The sequence below is a fragment of the Rhamphochromis sp. 'chilingali' genome (genome assembly GCF_963969265.1).
Source record: "Rhamphochromis sp. 'chilingali' genome assembly, chromosome: 7".
Classification (NCBI taxonomy): domain Eukaryota; kingdom Metazoa; phylum Chordata; class Actinopteri; order Cichliformes; family Cichlidae; genus Rhamphochromis; species Rhamphochromis sp. 'chilingali'.
This window is the reverse complement of record NC_137934.1, coordinates 41,209,905-41,231,907: the sequence shown is the minus strand read 5'-3', so window position 1 is coordinate 41,231,907 and position 22,003 is coordinate 41,209,905. Positions and strand designations below refer to the sequence as shown.

Below are 22,003 nucleotides of genomic sequence, written 5' to 3'. Positions count from 1 at the left end.
GAGAGGGTTTAAAATGGGTGGCACTAATAGATTCTGGGTTCTGATGTGTGGGGGAGGCTTTACCTCGACACACACCTGGCTACATGGGAAGAAACTCATTATCTAATAGAACAGCAGTGTTATGTGGTGTGTGTGGCTGATGGATGAATGTTTTGGGGATTTATCTGGCTGAGGCATTTTCTTTTGTTACCAAGTTGAACCTGCCAATTAGTTTTGGTTTGAATTACCCTTCCAAGGTGAAGAGCATGCTTAGATATGTCCTAACTAGGCCTTCCTGTCTGTTTGTTTTTTTACTTTCACAGTGCACTGAAAGTTTTGTTTGGTCATGCAACACGCAGCACCTGTACATAAAAGGCCAAAGCCGACTGTACTTCCTCAGAAGGCTGAGGTCCTTCAACATCTGCAGGAAGCTCCTGAGGATGTTTTATCAGTCGGTGGTTGCAGGAGTACTGTTCTATGCTGTGGTGTGCTGGGGGAGCAGCACAGCAAAGGACTCATCCAGGCTGGAAAAACGAATCAGGAAGGCTGGCTCTGTGGTCGGCATGAAGCTGGACACTTTGGTGACAGTGGCAGAGAAAAGGACATTAAAGAAACTGATGGACATTATGGACAATGCTGGGCATCCTCTGCACGTGCTCGTAAATAATCAGAGGAGCCTATTCTCCGCCTCTCTCCTTCACTGAACACAACTCCACCTCCCCCATCGCTTCACCTGCAGGCAACGACAAGATGGACACGGCAGCTATCAAAGAGGAGCTGGTCGGTAAAAAGAAAACATTTGAAGATTACTATTTTAGTGCTGTCAGCGTAAAGTTAATGCCATAACTGCATTAATGGGGCAAATCTCCGTTAACTAGTTACCGCGGATCACCCCGTGCGTGGAGCTGGGCGGCTCTAACGAGCTAACCGGGCTAACCGTTGACGCACGGCCTAAAATCCTTTCATCTCAAAAATCGACAGTCTGCCTTATGTATGAATTCTGGTTGTGCTTACTGACCTCGAACCAATTTTATGTGGTACACAGCTTAAAAAATATGTCAAAAAATGTTTTGGTACGACTTTGGTAAGCTATGAAGCAGCACTGCTTGATGGATTGTTGGAGCATTACGGCTACCGAGGAGCCTCGCAGAGTGATACGTACTCTGCTTCAACGTAATATTACCATATTATGCGTGTAAGGACCATAAATGGCATCTGTAAGAGACACGGTTACTGTGGTATATTGTAATAAGCAGCAGCTATTACTACCTCCCACCAGTAGGTGGTACTGTGTTATTGTATGTGTTCTGAGCTTATGGAGTAAAAGTCTGGACCTCCACCATAGCCTCGTCTCAGTCCTCTGTGCTTGGTCTAAAGTTATTATTGACCACAACCCACGCTACACGGGCAGTTGGAGCAACACTGCATAAAGTTACAACATGGTGTCAGAAGTCGGCAAGACCGTGTGAACAGGGACCGCGACGTGAGTAAGCTAGCCGTAGATTAGCTAACAGTAGCCATTGCTAACGGCATGGAGCAATTCAAGCCACCATCACCGCTACTGCTCACAGGCAATTTATCTGAGACCTGGCGCAGATGGGAACAAAGATTCGGACTGTATATGACTGCTACGGGTGCGTTGGAGAAGGATGAAAAGGTTAAAATAGCCATTCTTCTCCACACTATCGGCGAAGAAGCGCTTGAAGTGTACAACACGCTCACAGTGACCCCGACCGGAGACGCACTGACAATGGCGGACATTTTGAAAACGTTTAAGGAATACTGTAGTCCACGAAAGAACGTTGTTTTTGAACGCCACAAGTTCTGGTCATACCCAATGTCGGCGGATATAACAGTGGACAGATATGTCACGGAACTCCGTCAGAGAAGTAAAAGTTGTGAATTTGGGATCAATGAGGACGACATGATCAGGGATAAATTGGTGTTCAGCATAAGTGATGCAAGACTAAAAGAGAGATTGCTTCGTGACAACGACCTCACACTGCGCAAGACGATAGAAATATGCAGATCAGCAGAAGTGGCCAAGTCACAGATTCAGGCCATGCAGTCAATAACTGCAGCCCAAGACACGTCAGTGGACGCATTAAGAAAAATGCCAGGATACATTAAATCAGGACACAGTAAAAACAAACTGAGCAACGACAAACAAACAGTTTGTCACAAATGCGGCAACAAACACGCATTCCGACAGTGTCCAGCCTATGGGGCAACATGTCACAAGTGTGGGAAAAATAACCACTTCTCAAAAGTGTGCAGAGCTAGCGCAGAGAAGAGTAGACACTTCAAGAAAACAAAAACTATTAACAACATTGAAACTGATGGCGATTCACTATACATCGGCATGGTATCCAGCGACAAGCACAAGACTGGCAAATGGCATGAAAGTGTGACAATCGGAGACGTACCACTCACCTTCAAGCTAGACACAGGTGCGGACGCAAATGTGCTCCCCAGATCAGTTTATGACGAGTTACCAGATATGCCTCGGTTACAGCCCACAAAGACTGTACTCATAGCTTTTGGTGGAGCCCGCATACGTGCAGATGGTGTGGTGTCTCTTGAGTGTGAAGCACGGAAGCACAAGGCTGTGTTTGACTTTCTTGTATCAAGCCATGCAGATAAACCGATCCTAGGTGGACAAGCTTGTGAAGAGCTCCATCTGGTGCAACGAGTTGAGACCCTTGCCATGACATCCTCTGTACCGAAATCAGCTAAACCACCTTCTACCTCGGAAGAACTTGTGGAGATGTACGCTGATGTGTTCACAGGCTTAGGTGAGTTCCCTGGACTTCACCACATACATATTGACCCAAATGCAACACCTGTGATTCACGCATGCAGGAACGTGCCACTCTCCATAATGGATGCGCTGAAGAAGACGCTACAGGACTTACAAAACAGAGATGTCATAATGCCTGTCAATGAGCCTACAGATTGGGTCAACAGTCTTGTCGCCACACAGAAGAAGAACGGAACACTAAGGGTGTGCTTGGACCCTTGTGATCTGAACCAAGCAGTTAAACGCCAGCACTACTCCATTCCCACACACGAGGACGTTCGCAGCAAGCTAGCAGGAAAATCCATCTTCACCATATTGGATGAAAAAGATGGATACTGGCAGATCAAGCTGGACGAGCCGTCATCAAAGCTCTGTACCTTCAATACACCTTGGGGCCGATATCGCTTCCTCCGACTCCCATTCGGGATCAAATCAGCCAGCGAGGTCTTTCAACAAAAGAATTGTGAGACTTTCGGCAACATTCCTGGTGTATTTATCATTGCAGATGATATGATAATTGCAGCTACATCAGAGCACGAACACGATGAAATCCTGCAGAAGGTCATGGAGAAAGCAAGAGCAGCTAACGTGAAGTTTAACAAGGACAAAATTCAGTTCAAAGTTGACACAGTGAAATACATGGGCCATATCATCACAGCAGCAGGGCAGAAAGCAGATGTTTCAAAGATCAAAGCTATTGTTGACATGCCGACTCCAGAAGACAAACAAAGCCTTCAGCGTCTGCTGGGAATGACGAAGTTTTTGGCACAGTACATCCAAAATGAAGCATTGCTCACAGCACCTTTGAGACAGCTACTCAAGAAGGACACAGTGTGGCAGTGGCAGCCACATCACACAGTAGCGTTACAGACGCTCAAGTCGACGCTCACACAAGCTCCAGTGTTGAGATTTTATGACCACAAGAAACCACTAACACTGCAGGCCGATTCTTCAAAAGATGGGCTGGGCGCATGCCTATTACAAGACGGACAACCTGTGTGTTACGCGTCACGAGCACTCACAGACACAGAAAAAAGGTATGCACAAATAGAAAAAGAGTTGCTAGCCATTGTGTTTGCCGCTAAACGATTCCACCAGTATGTCTATGGAAGACCAGTGACAGTGCAATCTGATCATAAACCCCTGGAGGCGATAGTGCGCAAACCGCTATGCAAGGCACCAGCGAGGCTACAAGGAATGCTGCTGCAACTACAGAGATATGATCTCACCGTCACATACACCCCCGGCAGAGACATGTTCATAGCCGATGCACTCTCACGTGCCACAACTACCAGTGACGACGGAAACGTGAGTGAAAACGCAAATGATGAAAGAGTTGTGTATGCTCTGGAGGCCACAGCAGCATTGAGCGAGAAAACATTGTGTGACCTGAAAAAAGCAGTGGCAGCAGACAGCGTACTACAAGCCGTGCGCGAAAGACACTTCAACGGATGGCCGCCCAGAAGGAAGAGTTTAGACAAAACACTCCACAGCTACTGGCCTATGAGACACAATATCAGTTTCCACGATGACATTATTATGATCGGGGACAAGATCGTAATACCCCAAAGCTTCAGGCGTGTGATCCTGGAGAAGCTGCACCTTGCCCACCAAGGCGTGCAGCGCACAAAAGCCAAAGCAAGAAGAGTGCTGTACTGGCCTGGCATGTCACGCGATATAGAGACCATGCTTGAAAAGTGTGAACAATGCCAGCAAATGCAGCCAAAGAACCAGGCTGAACCGCTTATTCCACACCAGATTCCAGAGCTGCCATGGATGAAAATCGGAGCAGACATCTTCGAACTGAACGATCATCCATATCTTTTGTTAGTGGATTATTTATCGAAATATCCAGAAGTTCTTAACTTACCTGACAAAACGGCACACTCTGTGATTCAGAAGATGAAATCAGTCTTCGCAAGACACGGAATTCCCAAAGAGATAGTGAGCGATCATGTTCCATTCGCCAGCCACGAGATGAGATCGTTTGCAGCATCCTGGGAGATAAAGCTAACTTTCTCCAGTCCCGGCTTTCCTTCTTCGAATGGCATGGCGGAGCGAGCCATAAAGACTGTCAAACATGCACTTAAGAAAGCCGCACGGACTGGAACAGACCCACATCTAGTGCTGTTGTCTTTGAGGAACACTCCAGTCACAGGACTTAGTGTGTCACCTGCACAAATGTTGATGGGACGGGTTCTCCGCAGCACCCTGCCATGCACCAGTGCTGTGTTGAGGCAGTCAACCCCACAGAACATTCACGACAAAGTGCGCGGGTTGCAATCAAAGCGGAAACGCCACTATGATCAGCACGCAAGACCATTGCCTGTTCTGACCCCAGGCGAGACTGTGCACATGCAAACAAGGCGCGGTTGGGAGCCAGCTGTTGTAACTCATCGGCGAGAGGAACCACGCTCCTACACTGTGCAAACACCAGATGGTAAAGTGCTCAGGAGGAACAGGAGACATCTGAGGAAAATACACCCAAGTCTGTTCAAGGACACACCCATGGACCCAGATGAACTGTCCGTTCACACCCAAGAGCCAGTGGAGCCACCAGCAAATGACACCCCACAAAACTCTAGTCCTGCAAGTATGGACAACACACCCACATGTTACACACGCAGTGGCCGAGCAATAATACGCCCTGCCAGGTATAGAGACTAAGTGATTGGGAAACTTAAAGTCACTCTATCCTGTACCTGCGTTGTTCTGTACAAGCTAGATAACTGTCTTGTTGGAAAAGAGAGAAAATATGTCACGTTTCATATGTTCATTTTGACATGTCTTATCTAATCTGTCATGTGTTCATCTGTTTCAAAACACTACACTGATGTGTATTTGCATTGCTCAAGTGACAAGCAATCTGAGGTGTGCTCTACTTAATGTCTCAAGAATATAATATTGTTAATGTTCCTACGATTTAAAAGGTGCATTTATGTTACAAAATATTGGAGTTAAGAGGTAGTATCTTTATCTCGGAAAAGAGGGATGTGGTATATTGTAATAAGCAGCAGCTATTACTACCTCCCACCAGTAGGTGGTACTGTGTTATTGTATGTGTTCTGAGCTTATGGAGTAAAAGTCTGGACCTCCACCATAGCCTCGTCTCAGTCCTCTGTGCTTGGTCTAAAGTTATTGTTGACCACAACCCACGCTACACGGGCAGTTGGAGCAACACTGCATAAAGTTACAACAGTTACAAAGAGGATTTCAAACTCCAGGCTGTCAGTCACGCAGTAGAACTTGGAAACAGAGCAGCTGCAAAATCTGTCTTTGTTATTATGCTCAGCATCTTTTATTTTACATTTTGACTGCACAATTGTGAGCTTTTTGTTATGCACAAAAACAACATTGTTTTGGTTTATTTATGGAGCACCATTAATAAATGCACTGATAATTTAAACAGATGCTTCAGGAGTTTTATCCCACTCATACTCTCAATCCAATGTTTGTCATTCTAAGTTGTAAAACCAATCACACAAAATTATCCTTGGCTTACATAATACATCCCAGTATACTGTTGGTGCATTCCATGTAGAATACAATTTGTTAATAATAAATTAAATAAATTAAACATTTGATGTAATGTATGTTTTGTAAATTCTTTGTTTTACTGTGTTTCACATGGCATTTTACAAGGCAGAATCAGCTCACTTTAGTGAGCCAAAAAAATTCTTAAGTAATGTCAGGAAGCTGGTATTTTATTTTAAAACTAATTGCTATTTTTATTTATTTAGAGAATTAAAAGCCAACTCCAGACCACTGCTTGTCCTGATTTATGAGGGACTGATGAGGAGTTGGTAAGGAGAGGAATCAGAACAGGAGTGCCTGCCCCCCGCCCCAAACACATTATCAGGTAATGTAACTTTGGTAATTTGAGATTAATTCAGGTTTCTTTTGAATTGTTGACACTGTCCTCTCCTCTCTTCTCATTATAGCTTTTGTATGCAGTGCCAGTTCTGCTCTTTTGTCTGTTCAAGCCAAGAAGTACTCTTAAGACATCACCAGCTACGACATAGAAGAGGATTTCATTTGCCCTGTGTTTACAGTGACTGCGTCTGTTCGTTTAGGACACGAGGGGCATTGAAGTCTCACCTCAGCAGATCACACAACAGGGCTAAGAAAAGGCAGGAGATCTCAACATTTTTTTGTGAATTTAAGGAAAACTGCTCACAGCATACATTTATTTCACATATTTTAAGGCACTTAAAAAAAAATCAGACTGTATCCTGTCCTTTCCAAAAATGTGACTATGCTACCAACAATTTATCAACCTTTACGTCACACACAAGCAGAAAGCACAAAAACTCAAAAGATATAAAAAACTGTATTAGACTGATTTCTCATGCAAATGCATGTCCTAGTGAAAGTAGCTCCCCTGATAAATCCTTAAATACCTCTCAGGAGCCAGAGACATTATCAAGTGGTTCAGGTGTAGCATCAAGTGATAAAGAGGACAATGAGTTTGTAGATTACCAATGTCTTGAACATAAAATAGCTAGACTTTTTCTATGCATGCAAACTTTGTTACATGTTTCTAAAAGTGCTTTGCAGAGAATTATTGAGGAAATTAGTGACATTTTAAAATTTTCTCAGGTTCAATCATTTCAAAGAATCAAAGAGGTGCTTGCTGAACAGAACATTGAGGCAGATGATGATGTAATTAAAAATATAAATGATGCACTTTTCAAAACCAACCCATTAATTATCTCAACAGAACCAAAAGGTGCATTGTCTACTGATTACAAGAGAAATATTTATTTCAAGAATAATTTTCATGTAATTGAGCCTACAGAGTACATCTACAAAGCGAGAACTAGAAATACATTTGTTTATGTCTCAGTAAACCAGGTCTTGGAGAACTTATTGAAAGGGAAAAGTTTCTTTGAAAAGTTAGCATTTGATAAAGAAATTAGTGAAGGTTACAGATCATTTAGAGATGGGCAGTATTTCAAAAACAACAAGCTTTTAGGATTGCAAGATACTTGCATTAGTTTAGCTTTGTATATTGACGACTTTGAAATATGCAACCCTTTAGGAACATCTCTAAAAATTCATAAAATAACTGCTGTCTATTGTACTCAACTTATCTGCAAGGTTTCGTTCTACATTACACTCAATACAGCTTGCTCTTCTTGGTAAAAGTGTAGACGTTAAACAGTTTGGGTATGATGCTTTTCTTTATCCACTCATTGAGGATTTAAAATGTCTTGAAAGCACAGGGGTGTATGTTGAATCTTTAAATAGTTTTTTAAAGGGAACTGTATTTTGTGTCTGTGCAGATAACCTTGGGGCTCACAGCCTTGCAGGCTTTTTGGAGTCCTTTAATGTTGACAAATTTTGTCGATTTTGTAGTATTGATAAACATCAGATTGCAGCTCTTGATCCTACAGAATTTCTGTTAGGGTCCCTGGGTCGTTGACCCAGTGTTTTGTGTTTTGGTTCTTTGATTTTGTTATTTCATTATTTTCTAGCTTTTCTTGACGGGTTTTAGGATCATTCTTAGTTTGGGTCCTCTGGGTGGGGTTTGGTTAGAGTTTTAGTGTTCTGGTTTTCTGTCTGTGTTCCGTAGTTGCTGTCTCCCCTGTCTGCTGTATCCCCACATCCAGTCAGTGTCTGTGTCTGCCCTGGTCCCACGTCTCTGTTCCCTTTGTTATAGTGCCTGCCTGTGAGTCTGTGTTATGTTTCCTGTTTTACTTTGAAAGTCCATGTCTGATGTTAATGTGTCTGGTTTTGCTTCCCCTTGTCTCGTTAGGCCTGATTTGCCCCAGCTGTGTTTCCCTCCTGTTATTCATTCCCTGATTGCTCCCTCTGTGTATTTAAGCCCTGTGTTTCTCTGTGTCCGTGTCGTTTATTTTGCTGTGTGTTTTGTCAGTCCACCGGTGTTAGTTTATTTTGAGTTTTTCCAGTTATGTTATGTTTGAGTTCAGCATTAAAGCTGTTTCGGTTTAAGTTTGTCTCTGGAGTCTGCACCTTGGGTCCTATTCCTGTCCGCACACAGCCACCTCATAACAATTTCCATTAAGAACTGTGGAACAGCATAACATTTTTCTAGAAGAGCTTGAGGATGGTCAAAGACAAAGTGTGTGTGGTGTCAAAGGTTCCTGTGCCTTAAGTGCGTTGTCCTATTTTCATCCAGTCACTGGATTTCCTCCAGATATATTACATGATTTCTTTGAAGGTGTTGTCCCTGTGGAATTGTGTTTGTGTCTTCAAGATTTAATCAGAAAGGGTTTTATTACATTTGAAGGACTAAACAAACGTATAAAATCATTTCTATATAAATTCTCTGATAAGCTCAACAAGCCACAACAAATTACAAAAGCCAGTTTTGGAACAGGAAGAGTGAGTGGCAATGGACATGAAAACTGGACACTTTTGCGTTTGCTGCCTTTTATCATTGGGACCCGTATACCAGAACATGAGCCAATTCCTAAGTTAATTTGTAAATTTTTGTAGTAAACTGTAAATTGTAAATATTGTAAAACTTTTCTTCTGTCATTTAATGGTCGGGCATTGTACAGCTACAAGCATTTCACCCCCATGTCATACTGTGTATGGTTGTGTGTGTGTGACAAATAAAATTTGAATTTGAATTATGGGAAGTATTGATGGACCTTAAGGAGCTTGTTGAGATTGTTGTCTCGACAACTCTATCAGAAGAAATATTGTCATACTTGGACACCAAAATATTGGATCATCGATGATTACTGATAGAGACTTTTCCTGGTTTTAATTTGAAGCCAAAACACCACTATATTGAACATTATAGTCATCTTGTGCGTTGTTTTGGTCCCTTAGTTGATTTGTGGACTATTCGATTTGAATCTAAGCACAACTTTTTCAAGAAAACTGTGCATGATGTCCAATGCTTTAAGAATATACTACTAACACTTTCTTCAAAGCATCAACAAATGATGGCATACTTCTTAGATGGTCACAGTCTTTTTAAACCAAGTCTGCATGTTGATAATATTGACACAGTTGACATCTGTTTCTTGAATGAAAATCTTCAGAAGTGCTTGAAACTGAAATATCCACAGGTAAAAGCTGTGTCATTTGCTAAATGTGTTTATCTGTATGGGACCCAGTATGTTAAAGGCATGATCATTTCATCAGGACAACTGAGTGGACTACCTGAATTCTACAAGATACTGAACATTTTGGTAGACTCTGGGAAAGTGTCATTTGTTGCTACAAAGCTCTCCTCTTGGTTTATGGAACATTACAGATCGGCTTGACAGCAGCTACAAAGATCTGGAAATACTTGACCCAGAAGATTTGAATGATTACCACCCTTTAGCTGAATACTGCGTAGATGGACAACTGATGGTGACACCTGTTACGTGCCTCCTGCATTGAAAGTGATGGTATGTATTATTTTTAAATAGTTTTCAGTTGATTACTTTGAATTTGTCAATTATTTAGAATTGCGCCCTTTTTTGGTTTGTCTTCACAGGCCCTGTTACTGCGAGTCCACGTCAGTCCAAAACTTATCAGAAAAATCCAACTGTCCACTGTTCCAGAATCTGTGAAGCAGCTTCAAGATGAACTACAAGCAAAGCTTGGACTTGAAGGTGACTTTGCAATACAATATGAAGACCCAGATTTTGGGAACGCACTTTGCAACCTGATGGATATTAAGGAGCTACCTGTTGGGCGGGCAGTGTTGCACCTCATTTGGGAGGAAAATGCATCAGCCTCGCCACCACAGACTCCATCTGATCATAGCGCTATCTCATCTATTGATACAGCCAGTGTGAGTTCAGCATCTTCTTTCAGCCCATCCTCATCCACAAAGACCTACATGCGTAGCACTTCACAGTGGCCAAATCCATTTCCTATCCCAACCTTTTCCTATGATGTAGCGTTAAAACTTCGCAAGGGCAATGAGGTATATGAGAAAGCAGGGGCAAATTTAAGTGTAACAAGAGACATCAAGATGGAAATTCTAGACAAGCTGGCACAAGAAATGTTTGCAATCAAAGCGTACCCTGACAAGAATGAAATAACATCTGTTGCACAGGAGCTAGTTTCCAAACATCCCTGCCTCAAAGAGCCTGGCAATGGCACAGGATATGATGGTTGGGCAACAAGCATTAAGTTCAAGCTTGGTAACTACCGTTCCAAGCTAAGTCAAGCTGGATGTAGTGAAGTTGCAGTCAATCGAAAAAGAAGAGGGGAAGAAGATGACAGTGGCTCAAATAGATTTTCCTTAAAGAAACCAAAGCGAGGTGAAGTCAACTTTATCCCTGATGGCCCAGAAAACTACAATGATGAGTCTCTTGAAAATGAAAGATGCATTTTGGAAGATGAAATGAAGAAGAGGGATAAGAACATGGCACTCATCACCCAAAAGATGGACATCACATTCTCTCTCAGGAGGAAGGAAGTTGTGGAGATGCAGCCCTTGGTCAAGGAAATGCAGCTCAGATGGCCAGCTCTCTTCTTGAAAGAACAGGTAAGATAATCTCTTAAATATTTAAAGGAAAACTTCTGGGTTTTTTTCTTCCCTTTTTCCCCAGTGTGGTCTTATTTCTAGAATGGAAAACGTTCATTTATTCACCCAGAAAAATTTCAAGGCATTTGGAGTTGTTAGAAAGAAATTTTAATCCCAATGTTACGAGTCAGTCGTTTTGCAAGAGAGAGCTGAGCCACGGTTATGGGGAAAGGATTCACTGAGACAACTAAGAAATGCCTGAATTAAGCCAAAAACCACTCTGGAGGGTTTTTAATCTAAGGAAATAACATTAAAATGTGTTTAAAAGCTCCAAAAAGTTGATTTTACATGATATAGGACCTTTACAATTTCTTCTGAACAACTCCAAATGCCTCGAAACTTGTCTGGGTGAGTAAATTAACGTGAGCTCCATTTCTTGTGCCCTTGAGAAGCATCTGTTTGTATCACTCCAATATCTTGTAGAAAAGGTTGAAGGCTACCGTTGAGCTAACAATGCTAGTGGTAAAATATAAAAAAATACTTGGCTCTAAAAATATGAAGCTAATTTTGGTATTACCAACAACTCTATTGAAGTGAAATCTATTTATTTGTCAACTTACTGTGTATAATAACGGATTGCTTTTATTTCGCTCTTCTCTGGGCACCCAAAGCGCTTTACAATTCCACTACTCACTCACTCACTCTCACATTCACACATCGGTGCAGGGAAACCACCGTTGTAGCCACAGCTGCCCTGGGGTAGACTGACAGAAGTGACGCTGCCATATCGCGCCACTGGCCCCTCTGGCCAGCACCAGTAAGCGGTAGGGTAAAGTGTCTTGCCCAAGGACACAACGACCAGGACAGAGAGAGCTGGGGATAGAACCAGCATCCTTCCGGTTACAGATGAGCTTCCCAACCCCCTGAACCACGGTCGCCGCAATGACTTGTCTTCACTGGGCATCTAGAATCTTTTGGTGCTGACCCTTAGCGGGCAACAGCCATGAAACTCACAGAACAGGATTGAGAAAGTCACTTACGTGTTATGAAAGTATACAAATTTGACCACAGGATGTTATTCTTACTTCATTCTTACATAACTATAAAATTAATGGAATTTTTTCAATGAATTTAAAATACAATTTATTGATTTATTTCTTTTCTGCAATGCATCCTGTAACAATTGAAACCATTATTTTGTCTTATCAACATTTGATTAGGTATTCTATAGACTTACTGTAAAATCTGCCGATCAGATTTTTCTTGGGTTTTTTTTTTTAATACGTCAGTTATAATTTGTACCACCACTACCACTAAAAGAAAAAAAAATCCAATCAAGGCCTGACCAATAGATCAACCGAGACTAACTAAATGTTTTGAAATTAAGCTCTTTTAACCAAATTTGAAAACAATGTGATTTTTATATAATGTACCTTTAAAAGTTTTCTTCTATATTTTTTTTGTTGCTTTGTAGATTTGTGCGGAATTCTCACGCATTACCACCAAGGATCTCATGGGGACCTTCATGACTGCCCTCGACACTTACTCACTTCGGCTGATTAAGCTGTATCGAATTAGAAAAGCTGCTTTCCGCAATGACATGGATTCCCTGTTGCAGAAGTTTGATGAACAGGTAATATATAAAAATGTATTTGTGTGTGGTTTATGAGGAACCTGAAGTTCCCACTGTAACGAAAGATACTTTATTAAATATTTACTAAATTGATGTAAAAATTGTTAGTTTTCAAAAAGTGTGTCCTGAATGGGATTATAAGCTAACAAGCAGCGCTGTGTTTGGCAGATTGCAGGTCATGACAGACAGTTCAACTCTCATCCCACTCATGGCACTTTTTGTTATAAATGCTGTAATAAGTGTGCTACATTTGTTGCACATCAAAATTACTTAAAAAATAAATAAATAAAAAAAACTGACAAAAACATGACCAATTATCTGTAATAACTCATTTCAACCTCTTATTTCTTAAGGCTGTATTTTTAGCAACAACACTTAATGTGCTTTAAAAACAAAATGGTAGGTTTATAAATGAGACTGAGTCTTGATTTCCTTGTTTTAGGTCTCAAACATAGTCCAGCATCGACGAACCATCAGTTTGGAAGGGTTACCGATATTTGTTCGCGACGACGAGACCAAACTCTTCTTAACATGTCTGGTGAGTATGCAAATCTACTCAATCTTCAGTTTTGGTTTTCAGAGACTTATATGTACTGTTGTTTTTTATTTTGCATAGGATACAGATCCAGTTGAGAGGGCAACCCGAGGTGTTACGGTGGGCATCCTCACTGTTCTGGAGGACTACGTGGGACCCAACTCGCAGTCCACAGTGGTCAACACTGCCATTGTTTTGGAAGAGAACATTATTCTTGATGATCTGCCAGACCTTCCCACTGCCTTTGCCTACCTGTTTGGCCTACTTTATGGGCTCAACATGGAGTTTCCCAAAGAACTCAAGTACACATTTGAAGCTGTGCAACACATTTTTATGGAGTTGACATCTACCTGTTCCCAGAGGATAAGAAGCTTCAAAACCAAGCTCTTAACCAAAGTCTAACCTATTTGACAACATGTTCAACTCAAATGCAACTTGTGTAAAACAGAATGCAGCAATTTGTTTTGATTTACAGTTTTTGGGTTTCGTGGCAAGTTGTTCTGAAAAAAGTTAATTTCTGGCTTTAAGAAAACGGTAAGGTGCAGAAAGTTCTGAATCAATCTCTTCTGTTCTAACTTTACTTAATGTAGCTTTAATGGCTGATTGCAGATTTCATGTATAACAAGTTTTTATAAAATGTTGAAAAGGTTTATTCTAACTTGAGCTGTTTTAAACAATTTTTATAATCTGGTTTTAGGTACATTTGTACTAGTTTTATAACAAATGTGGCGCGATACTGAACTTCACAGGAAATTGGAGTGTTGATACCATTACTATTAAAAGACAAGTGGTGGAAAAATTTGTTTGAAAGTTGTTTGCTGTATGGAAACAAGATAGAAGTTGTTCACATCCTGCCATCTGATGTTTTGAATCTGTTTGTTAGTCACTATCTATCAAGATAGGTTTGATATTCTGTCTGACAACACCACCTTTAAAATTTAAAGATCTCAAAAGTCAACATTGTCAGTGGTGCGGTTGTGTTTGAACACAAAGTTATTTGAAAATCAACTGTGTAAACATTCATTGGTACAACAGGGAGCACCTCATGAAAACTATGAAAGATACTTTTTCTAAACTTTAGGAAATTGATTGGCAAAAAAAAAAAATATGTTGTGTAAACTTTAGGAAATACGTTGCAGAAACAATAAAATATGAGTTAAGAAAAAGGACAATTATTAATTTTGTAAACACAAAAACATTAGCTAAAGCAACTTTTCTCCTAAACTTGAAATTATAAGCTATCCCTCAGAACCTAAAAACATAAATGCAGTGGGTTGCCTTGAGTTTTTAAGTTTTCGCAACGTTTTTTTTTTTTTTTACAGTGTGTGTCTGTGGATGTAAAACAGTACCACACTTTCTTCCTTTCAAATTTTATACAAAACATCCAATCCTGGATCATATCCACTTAGAATTGAGTGATCCAAATACACCACATTGTGACAATAACCACGGCATAGCAGCTGATGAGCAGCAGATAGATACTGCTCATGGCACCACTGGTGCAACTAGACTTGCAGTCAAGACCGCCTAAACCAAGACCAGAGGGTATCGAGACCAGGACGACACTAAGAACAAGTCGAGACCAAGTCGAGACGAGACCAAGACCAAGACGAGACTAAGAACAAGTCGAGACGAGGACGAGACCAAGACAGACAAAAAAGTCTTTAAACTGCAGCCAGATGCTGCTTCGTTTACGGGTGTCAGGCATATTTATGTGTTTTTGCTTTCGCGCAGCCCTCCTCACCACTGTCTACTGTCTCACTCACTTACTGAGAGGACAGACGCACGCTCCACTTGACTGTCGCGAAATGCAGATCCAAAAGCAACAACATGGCAGGTCAAGAGACAACAGCAGTGTCCTGAGCAGCGAGGGGTCCAGCAGCAACAGCAGTATGTGCAAAAGGCATCAGCAAGGAGAAAACACCATCATCATGACTGGATGGATGGAGATGCGTTTCCAACAAGCTGCAACTTCACTGTGTGTGAATGCAAACTGAGAACACTGTGTGAGTTGGACATTTGTTACGTTTGGAGTGAAACGGCAATGGAAGAGACAGTGGGCGTAGATTTCGTTCTGGCATTGGTGGGGACCAGTGACCAATGATTCAGTTTTTTTCCCTTTTTGTCTGTGCTTCTTGATAACAAAAGGAGAAATGTACTTGCCTAAATATGCTCTTCTACATGCTTGTAAACCATTTAAAATTACAATTGATAGTTTTATATGTGAGTTATATAATGCTAAATTACAATTAAACAAATGACTAAGTATTTTAGACTTTCAGTCAGCAAGCCGGCCTAAAAATACATCAACGTAAACACACTGGAGACAAACTGAAATACTGCAAAGAATGTGGGAGAAGCTTCCCCACATCAGGTGACTTAAAACGACACAAACTCTTTCACAGTGGGGTCAAAAAGCACCTCTGTGATCAGTGTGGGTCATCCTTCACCACTGCAGGTGACCTTAAAACACACAAACGAGTCCACACAGGAGAGAAACCATACAAGTGCAGACACTGTGACAAAAGCTTCTCACATTCAAGTAATCGTAACGAGCATGAACGTGCACACATGGAAGGAAACTACAGCTGTGAGCAGTGTGACAAGAGCTTCAGTAATCTCAGTTCATACTCTGCACACAAACGATTCCACGTTACTAATAAACTGTTTCACTGTTACCAATGTGCCAAAACATTCACTTCATTATCTGCTCTGTGCAAACATCAGCGCGATCACGCAGCGCTGAAATCGTTCCCATCACAGGACGACAGCGAATCTGAAGAGAGAGAAACATCCTCTTCTGGCGTCAGAGTCCAACTTAAAACCCTGGAGATCAGGCTCCACAGAGATGGGCTCTCCTTAACGTTCTAATGAGGCAATGAATCAAAATGTTCCTGTAGTTCCATGTTAATCTTTATAAATTGTTCTTCTGCAGTGTTTGTGTTCAGTGGTTACCTTTTTTTTCAGTGGTTGGATGAAAAATCAGTTTCCTGTTGTTCAAGTTTTTATTGAATGTATTTTATTAAAGTTCTTAAATAAAGTTAAAAAAAATGTTAAATAAAGAATTGTTTGAACGACAAAGATTTTGAGCCATGATGTCATTTCCTGTATTTCAGAGTAAAGACTGAAGTGACAAATGGAAACATGTTTACAGTCATGGAATAAACACCGATGGGTCGTCTGCAGGAATATGGAATCAGAACGATGCCACCTTGAAATGAAACTGAAAAAAAATATTGTAACTGAAATAAATGTAAGTTGTACACTCAATGGCTGCTTCAATTTCAGCTTGAACCTCCAAACCGCAAGTAAGTAATCATTTTTTGTCATCTTTTCTTGCTGTCCCACTGGACTGGACATTAGTTTAGTTTTTTTAGCTACATCTGGTGAAGTTGTGGTAAAATGCTGGTATTAGCCTATTCGTCGTAGCAAGCTAGCCTGAAGCTAATATTTGCTAAATTTAGGGACACCCGTGTCTCTTCAAGAGTTGGAGGCCGGTGTTCTAGGAGCGGATCTCAGGATCTCAACAGGCAGTGTTGGGCAGTAACATAATACATGCACCGGCGTTACGTATTTAAAATACAAAATATGAGTAAATGTATCCGTTACAGTTACCGTTCAATAGGTGATATTGAGAATACAGTTACTTTGTTGAAATAAATGGATTACATGGTGGTCAAAGGAGCTTGCAAAGAAAAGCGTCTGGACTTCTTTAAGTTGCTTGAAGACGTTTCACCTCTCATCCGAGAAGCTTCTTCAGTTCTAAGGTCAAATGGTGGAGAGTCCCAGATATAAACCTAGTGGGAGAATCCCCCCACAGAGGGACAAAAGGACCCCCTGATGATCCTCTAATCGCCTGAGCCAAGGTGTGTAACTGGGTGTGGGTCCCAATCAGCCAGAGTTTCGGGTGTGTTCATTGTGAAACCTGGCCCCACCTTATCATGCGATTTCCTGAGGTCAGATGGGCAGAATTCGCAGTAACGCATAATTTTATTATTTACTATTGTGACGGCCAGTGGGCTGGCCTTGTGTTTTTCTTTTTCCTTTTCCTGTTTCTTGCAGGTAGGTGGAGCTGACCCAATTATTGATGCAGCACACCTGAGAGGCCAGTCCCAGTGTATATAAAGACACCTTGACTGAACCAGGGTGGCTGGCTTTTGGCTCCCTCTGGCACGTGTTATGTTTATTTGGAAGTTTCAGTTATGGCTGTTATGTCCTTTAACTTGTGTTTAAGTTGCTTTACCTTATTTTCATTAAATGTGTCTTACAGTCTTTAAAAGCCTGTGTGTGGTCTCCCATTTGTTTGTCACTTCCTATGAGCCGGGTTGTGACAAATGGGGGCTCGTTTGGGATCGTCCTGGTTTGGTAAGCTTTCTAACATTTTATTGAGAGCTGGTCTGTTTGCAGCTGCTTGTCTTGGCTAGGTCTTGCCTTGTAGGCAATTGTTGAGTTGATTGCTGATCAGTTTGGTTATTTGTGGTGCTTTGATATTTTGGGTCTGCTGTGTATTGTGTTTGGGAGGCCATTTGGGTTAGGCAGATTGAGTGGAGGCAGTCATGTTAATACTGTTTACTGTAGACTTGAGCTAGTGTTGATGTGCTGTCTTGTGTCAACTTTGGAGCGTATGAGCTGTGTTGATTATTGAATATGCAAAGTTAAAATCAGTGCTTTCCCTGTTAGGTTGAAGGAGTGTTTCTCCCTCGAGAAACATTCATTGAAATTTCTGTTGCGGTGAACACGGTTAGAGCAGTTGTCTCGGGAGCACGTCCCCAGGATTGAGGGGGTCGCTGTTTGTGCAGTTGCCTTTCTCTTCCTGGCGGTTTTTAGTGCATAAGTACCCACCGTAAGTAACTGCATGAAGACTAGGCTTTAGTTAAGTAGATTTTGGTTAGGCAGTTAGTGGGAAAGTGCTGTTTTAAATTGCATGTCGAGAATCAATACTTTGCTGTTATGGCTACTGTTGATGCTTTTGTTCAGTCTCCATCGGAGGAACTCTTGAATAGTTGTACTAAAGAACAACTCCTGAAACTTGCTGAACATTACGATGTCGACATTGGAGATAAACGGTTGAAAGATGAGATTAAAGGAGTGTTGAAGGCTGCATTAGTAAAGAAAGGCGTGTTGTCACGTAAAATGCAGACCTTAGTGGCTGAGGTTGATCAGTCTGTGGTCTCAACTGCCGTTGCTTTGTCTTTTGAGCAGCAAAAGGAGTTGTTACTCTTACAAATGGAGAAAGACCGTGTAAGGTATTCTTTAGAAAAGGAAAAGTTGGAGTTAGAGCAGTATCGGTTAGACCTAATCAAAGCGGGCAAGTTATCAGGTGGTGTTGAGGCTAAAGAGTCTTCTCCACAAGGAGTTGAAACTTTTGATGTCGTGCGTAATTTGCGCTTGGTGCCGAAATTTGATGAAAGAGAGCCAGATGCCTTTTTCTCCCTTTTTGAACGCATTGCTGAATTGAGAGGATGGCCAGCAGCTGACTGTGTGATTATGTTACAGTCTGTGTTGACTGGAAAGGCTCAGGAAGCTTATTCAGCACTCAGTGCAGTTGATTGTCAGAGTTTTGCTACTGTTAAAGATGCAGTTCTGAAGGCATATGAGTTGGTACCAGAAGCTTACCGTCAACGTTTCAGATCATGGAGGAAGTCTGATAAGCAGTCGCATATAGAGTTTGCGAGGGATTTAACTAAACACTTCAACAGATGGTGTTCGGCACTGGGAGTGACAACTTTTCAGGATTTATGTGAGTTGATGGTATTGGAGCAGTTTAAAGAGTGTGTTCCTCCTGTGGTTGCCACTTACATTGCCGAACGGGAAGTGACAACCGTTTCTGACGCTGCTAAATTGGCAGATGAATATATCTTGGCACATAAGGGGCAGGTTGGTAGAAACTGTTTTCCAGTTGGTGCTCCCGCTAGAGCTTTTTGTCAAACTAAGTTTATGGCATCGGACCCTGCGAAGGCCATTGGTGGTGTGAAGCCCAGTAAGTTTGGTCAAGCATGCAACTACTGCCATGGCGATGGACACTGGAAAGCAGAATGTCCCTTGTTGAAAAGCAAGTTGGCACGTACAGGCAAACAGGTTAAGCCTGCGGCTCTTACCATTCCTGCTCGGGAAATTTCAGTAGTCTCTCGGGAGACGCCAGTTTCGACTAAGTCTGACTCAGAGAGCTATTCGGGGTTTGAGGATTTTGTGTCAGATGGGTTTGTATCACTCCCGGGTGATGATCATAAAGTTCTGTAAAGATTTTGCGTGACACAGGCGCGAAGGATTCTTTTATCTTAGCCTCCGTGTTGCCATTTTCACAGGTTACTGATACTGGTGAGTGTGTGCTTGTTCAAGGCATGGGTTTAACCACTATCTGTGCCCCATTGCATAAGGTCAGGCTGTCATGCAGTTTTGTGGATGATTATATCTGCCTTGGTGTTCGTCCTGCTTTGCCACTTGAGGGTGTACATGTGATTTTGGGGAATGATTTGGCTGGAAATCGAGTCTGGGCTGACAATTCTTTACCTGTTAAATCTAGAGTTCGGAATGAGTCCCATGAGTGTGAACAGGGTTTTTCTGACTTTGCAGCTTGTGCTGTTACGAGGGCTGCAGCTAAAAGGGATGCAGAGCCTGTAACTCAAGCAGAAGAGTGTCAGGTTGAACCAGATTTGATTGTTCCTGAACATTTGTCAGTTTCCCAGCAAGAGTTAATTCAGGCACAGCGTGCTGATGCTTCACTGACTGAGCTGTTTCACAAAGTGCAACCTAGTGATGACGCTAGAAGTGCGGCCTCTGGTTATTTTCTGCAGAAGGAGGTACTAGTCCGTAGGTGGATTCCGCAAGGGTTGGACTGTGTTGGGAGTCCAGTTGTCCAGATTGTGGTTCCAACTAAATACCGTGACGAGGTGTTGAAGTGTTCTCATGACAAATCTGGGCATTTGGGTGTGACGAAGACTTATAATTACATCTTGCGCTACTTCTTTTGGCCACGTCTTAAGCGTGATGTTTCAGCTTACATTAAGACCTGCCATACTTGCCAAATTGTAGGTAAGCCAAATCAGTCTATTAAACCTGTTCCACTTTGTCCCATCCCTGCTGTGAGTAACCCATTTGAACATTTGATCATTGACTGTGTGGGCCCTCTTCCTCGATCAAAATCTGGTTCGGAGTATCTGTTGACTGTAATGTGCCAGGTTACGCGTTATCCTGCTGCATATCCGTTGCGTACCATCACAGCTAAGTCTGTGGTGAAGGCTTTGACACAGTTTATTTCTGTATTTGGCATACCGAAGATTATTCAGAGTGACCAGGGATCAAACTTTTCATCACATCTTTTTGCACAAGTTCTTAAGCTGTTGAATATTGTGCATAATAAAGCCTCTCCTTATCATCCACAGAGCCAAGGTGCTTTAGAGCGCTTCCACCAAACACTGAAGTCCTTGTTACGTGCCTATTGCACCGAAATGAGGAGTGACTGGGAGGAAGGTTTACCGTGGCTTCTGTTGGCAGCGCGTGAAGTGTGCCAGGAGAGTACTGGGTTTAGCCCAAATGACTTGGTCTTTGGCCACAAAGTTCGGGGACCGTTGACAGCGCTGTGCGATAAGTGGTTGTCAGGTGAACCACCAGTGAACTTGATAGATTATGTTAATGGTTTTCGGCACAGACTGTATGTGGCAGGTCAGTTGGCCAAACAAAACCTTGAAAAGGCTCAGGTCAAGATGAAATATTTTTATGACCGGCGTTCTGAAGAGCAGCAGTTTAGTACAGGTGACCAGGTTTTGGCTTTACTGCCGATTGCAGGGTCACCGTTCCAGGCACGGTTTGCTGGGCCTTACACCGTGGTACAAAAACTGTCTGAACAGAATTATCTGATTGATACTCCGGATCGCCGGAAAAGAAATCAACTTTGCCATATTAATTTGTTGAAACCCTATCATGTTCGTCCCTTATCCGTCGGTCTGTCGGGCTCTTTCGTTTCTCCTTCTACATCGAGTCCAGGGTTGTCGGCTTGTACAGTGGCGAAGTCAGTTTGTGGGGGGGAGGATGTGGCAGCACCTGATGATCCCTTATTGCTTGGCCGTCTGAAGAATTCAGAATCTCTTCAGAACTTGGATGTGCTATTGGGCCATTTGCCTGCTGACAAATGTGCAGAATTGTCTGCATTAATTACAAGGTATCCAACCTTGTTTGGAGACACACCTTCTAAAACAACTTTGATAGAGCATGATATTGATGTGGGTGATACAAAACCAATTCGGCAGAGGTTCTACAGGGTCTCTGAGGAAAAGAGGAAAATAATCGATAAGGAAGTTCATTACATGTTGGAAAACAACATTGCAGTGCCGTCGTCGTCAAGCTGGGCTTCCCCATGCTTGTTGGTTGAAAAAGCTGATAAATCACCACGTTGTTGCACAGACTTTCGTAAGGTAAATGCAGTGACCAAACCCGATTCCTACCCCTTGCCTCATATTGACGACTGTATTGACCAAGTTGGTGCAGCAGAATATGTGAGCAAGTTTGATCTGTTGAAGGGATATTGGCAGGTGCCGCTGACTCCCAGAGCTCAGGAAATATCTGCTTTCATCACGCCATCTGGTCTTTATTCATATACAGTCATGGGTTTTGGTT

The 22,003-nt window shown here is 42.1% G+C and overlaps 1 protein-coding gene and 1 long non-coding RNA gene across 2 annotated transcripts; both read left to right on the top strand.

Annotated features, from left to right (window-relative positions):
• Positions 1-701: 701 nt before the first annotated feature.
• LOC308400119 lies at positions 702-10,868 on the top strand. Its single transcript, XR_013972316.1, has 5 exons — positions 702-759; positions 6,520-6,638; positions 6,721-6,909; positions 10,014-10,152; positions 10,242-10,868. It is a non-coding gene; the product is annotated as an uncharacterized lncRNA (long non-coding RNA).
• Positions 10,869-10,918: 50 nt separating this feature from the next.
• Positions 10,919-13,977, top strand: LOC308400125 (uncharacterized protein). Its single transcript, XM_080887625.1, has 4 exons — positions 10,919-11,243; positions 12,697-12,855; positions 13,298-13,393; positions 13,472-13,977. Exons 1-4 carry the CDS (start codon positions 11,100-11,102, stop codon positions 13,790-13,792), a joined length of 720 nt encoding a protein of 239 aa, XP_080743751.1. The 5' UTR covers positions 10,919-11,099; the 3' UTR covers positions 13,793-13,977.
• The last annotated feature ends 8,026 nt before the right edge of the window (positions 13,978-22,003 follow it).

Coding starts and splice junctions, on each gene's coding strand:
- LOC308400125 (XM_080887625.1), top strand. CDS start 11,100: ATGAAGAAGAGGGATAAGAACATGGCACTCATCACCCAAAAGATGGAC. Junction 11,244..12,696: donor CTCTCTTCTTGAAAGAACAG/GTAAGATAATCT, acceptor GTTGCTTTGTAG/ATTTGTGCGGAATTCTCACG. Junction 13,394..13,471: donor AACTCTTCTTAACATGTCTG/GTGAGTATGCAA, acceptor TATTTTGCATAG/GATACAGATCCAGTTGAGAG.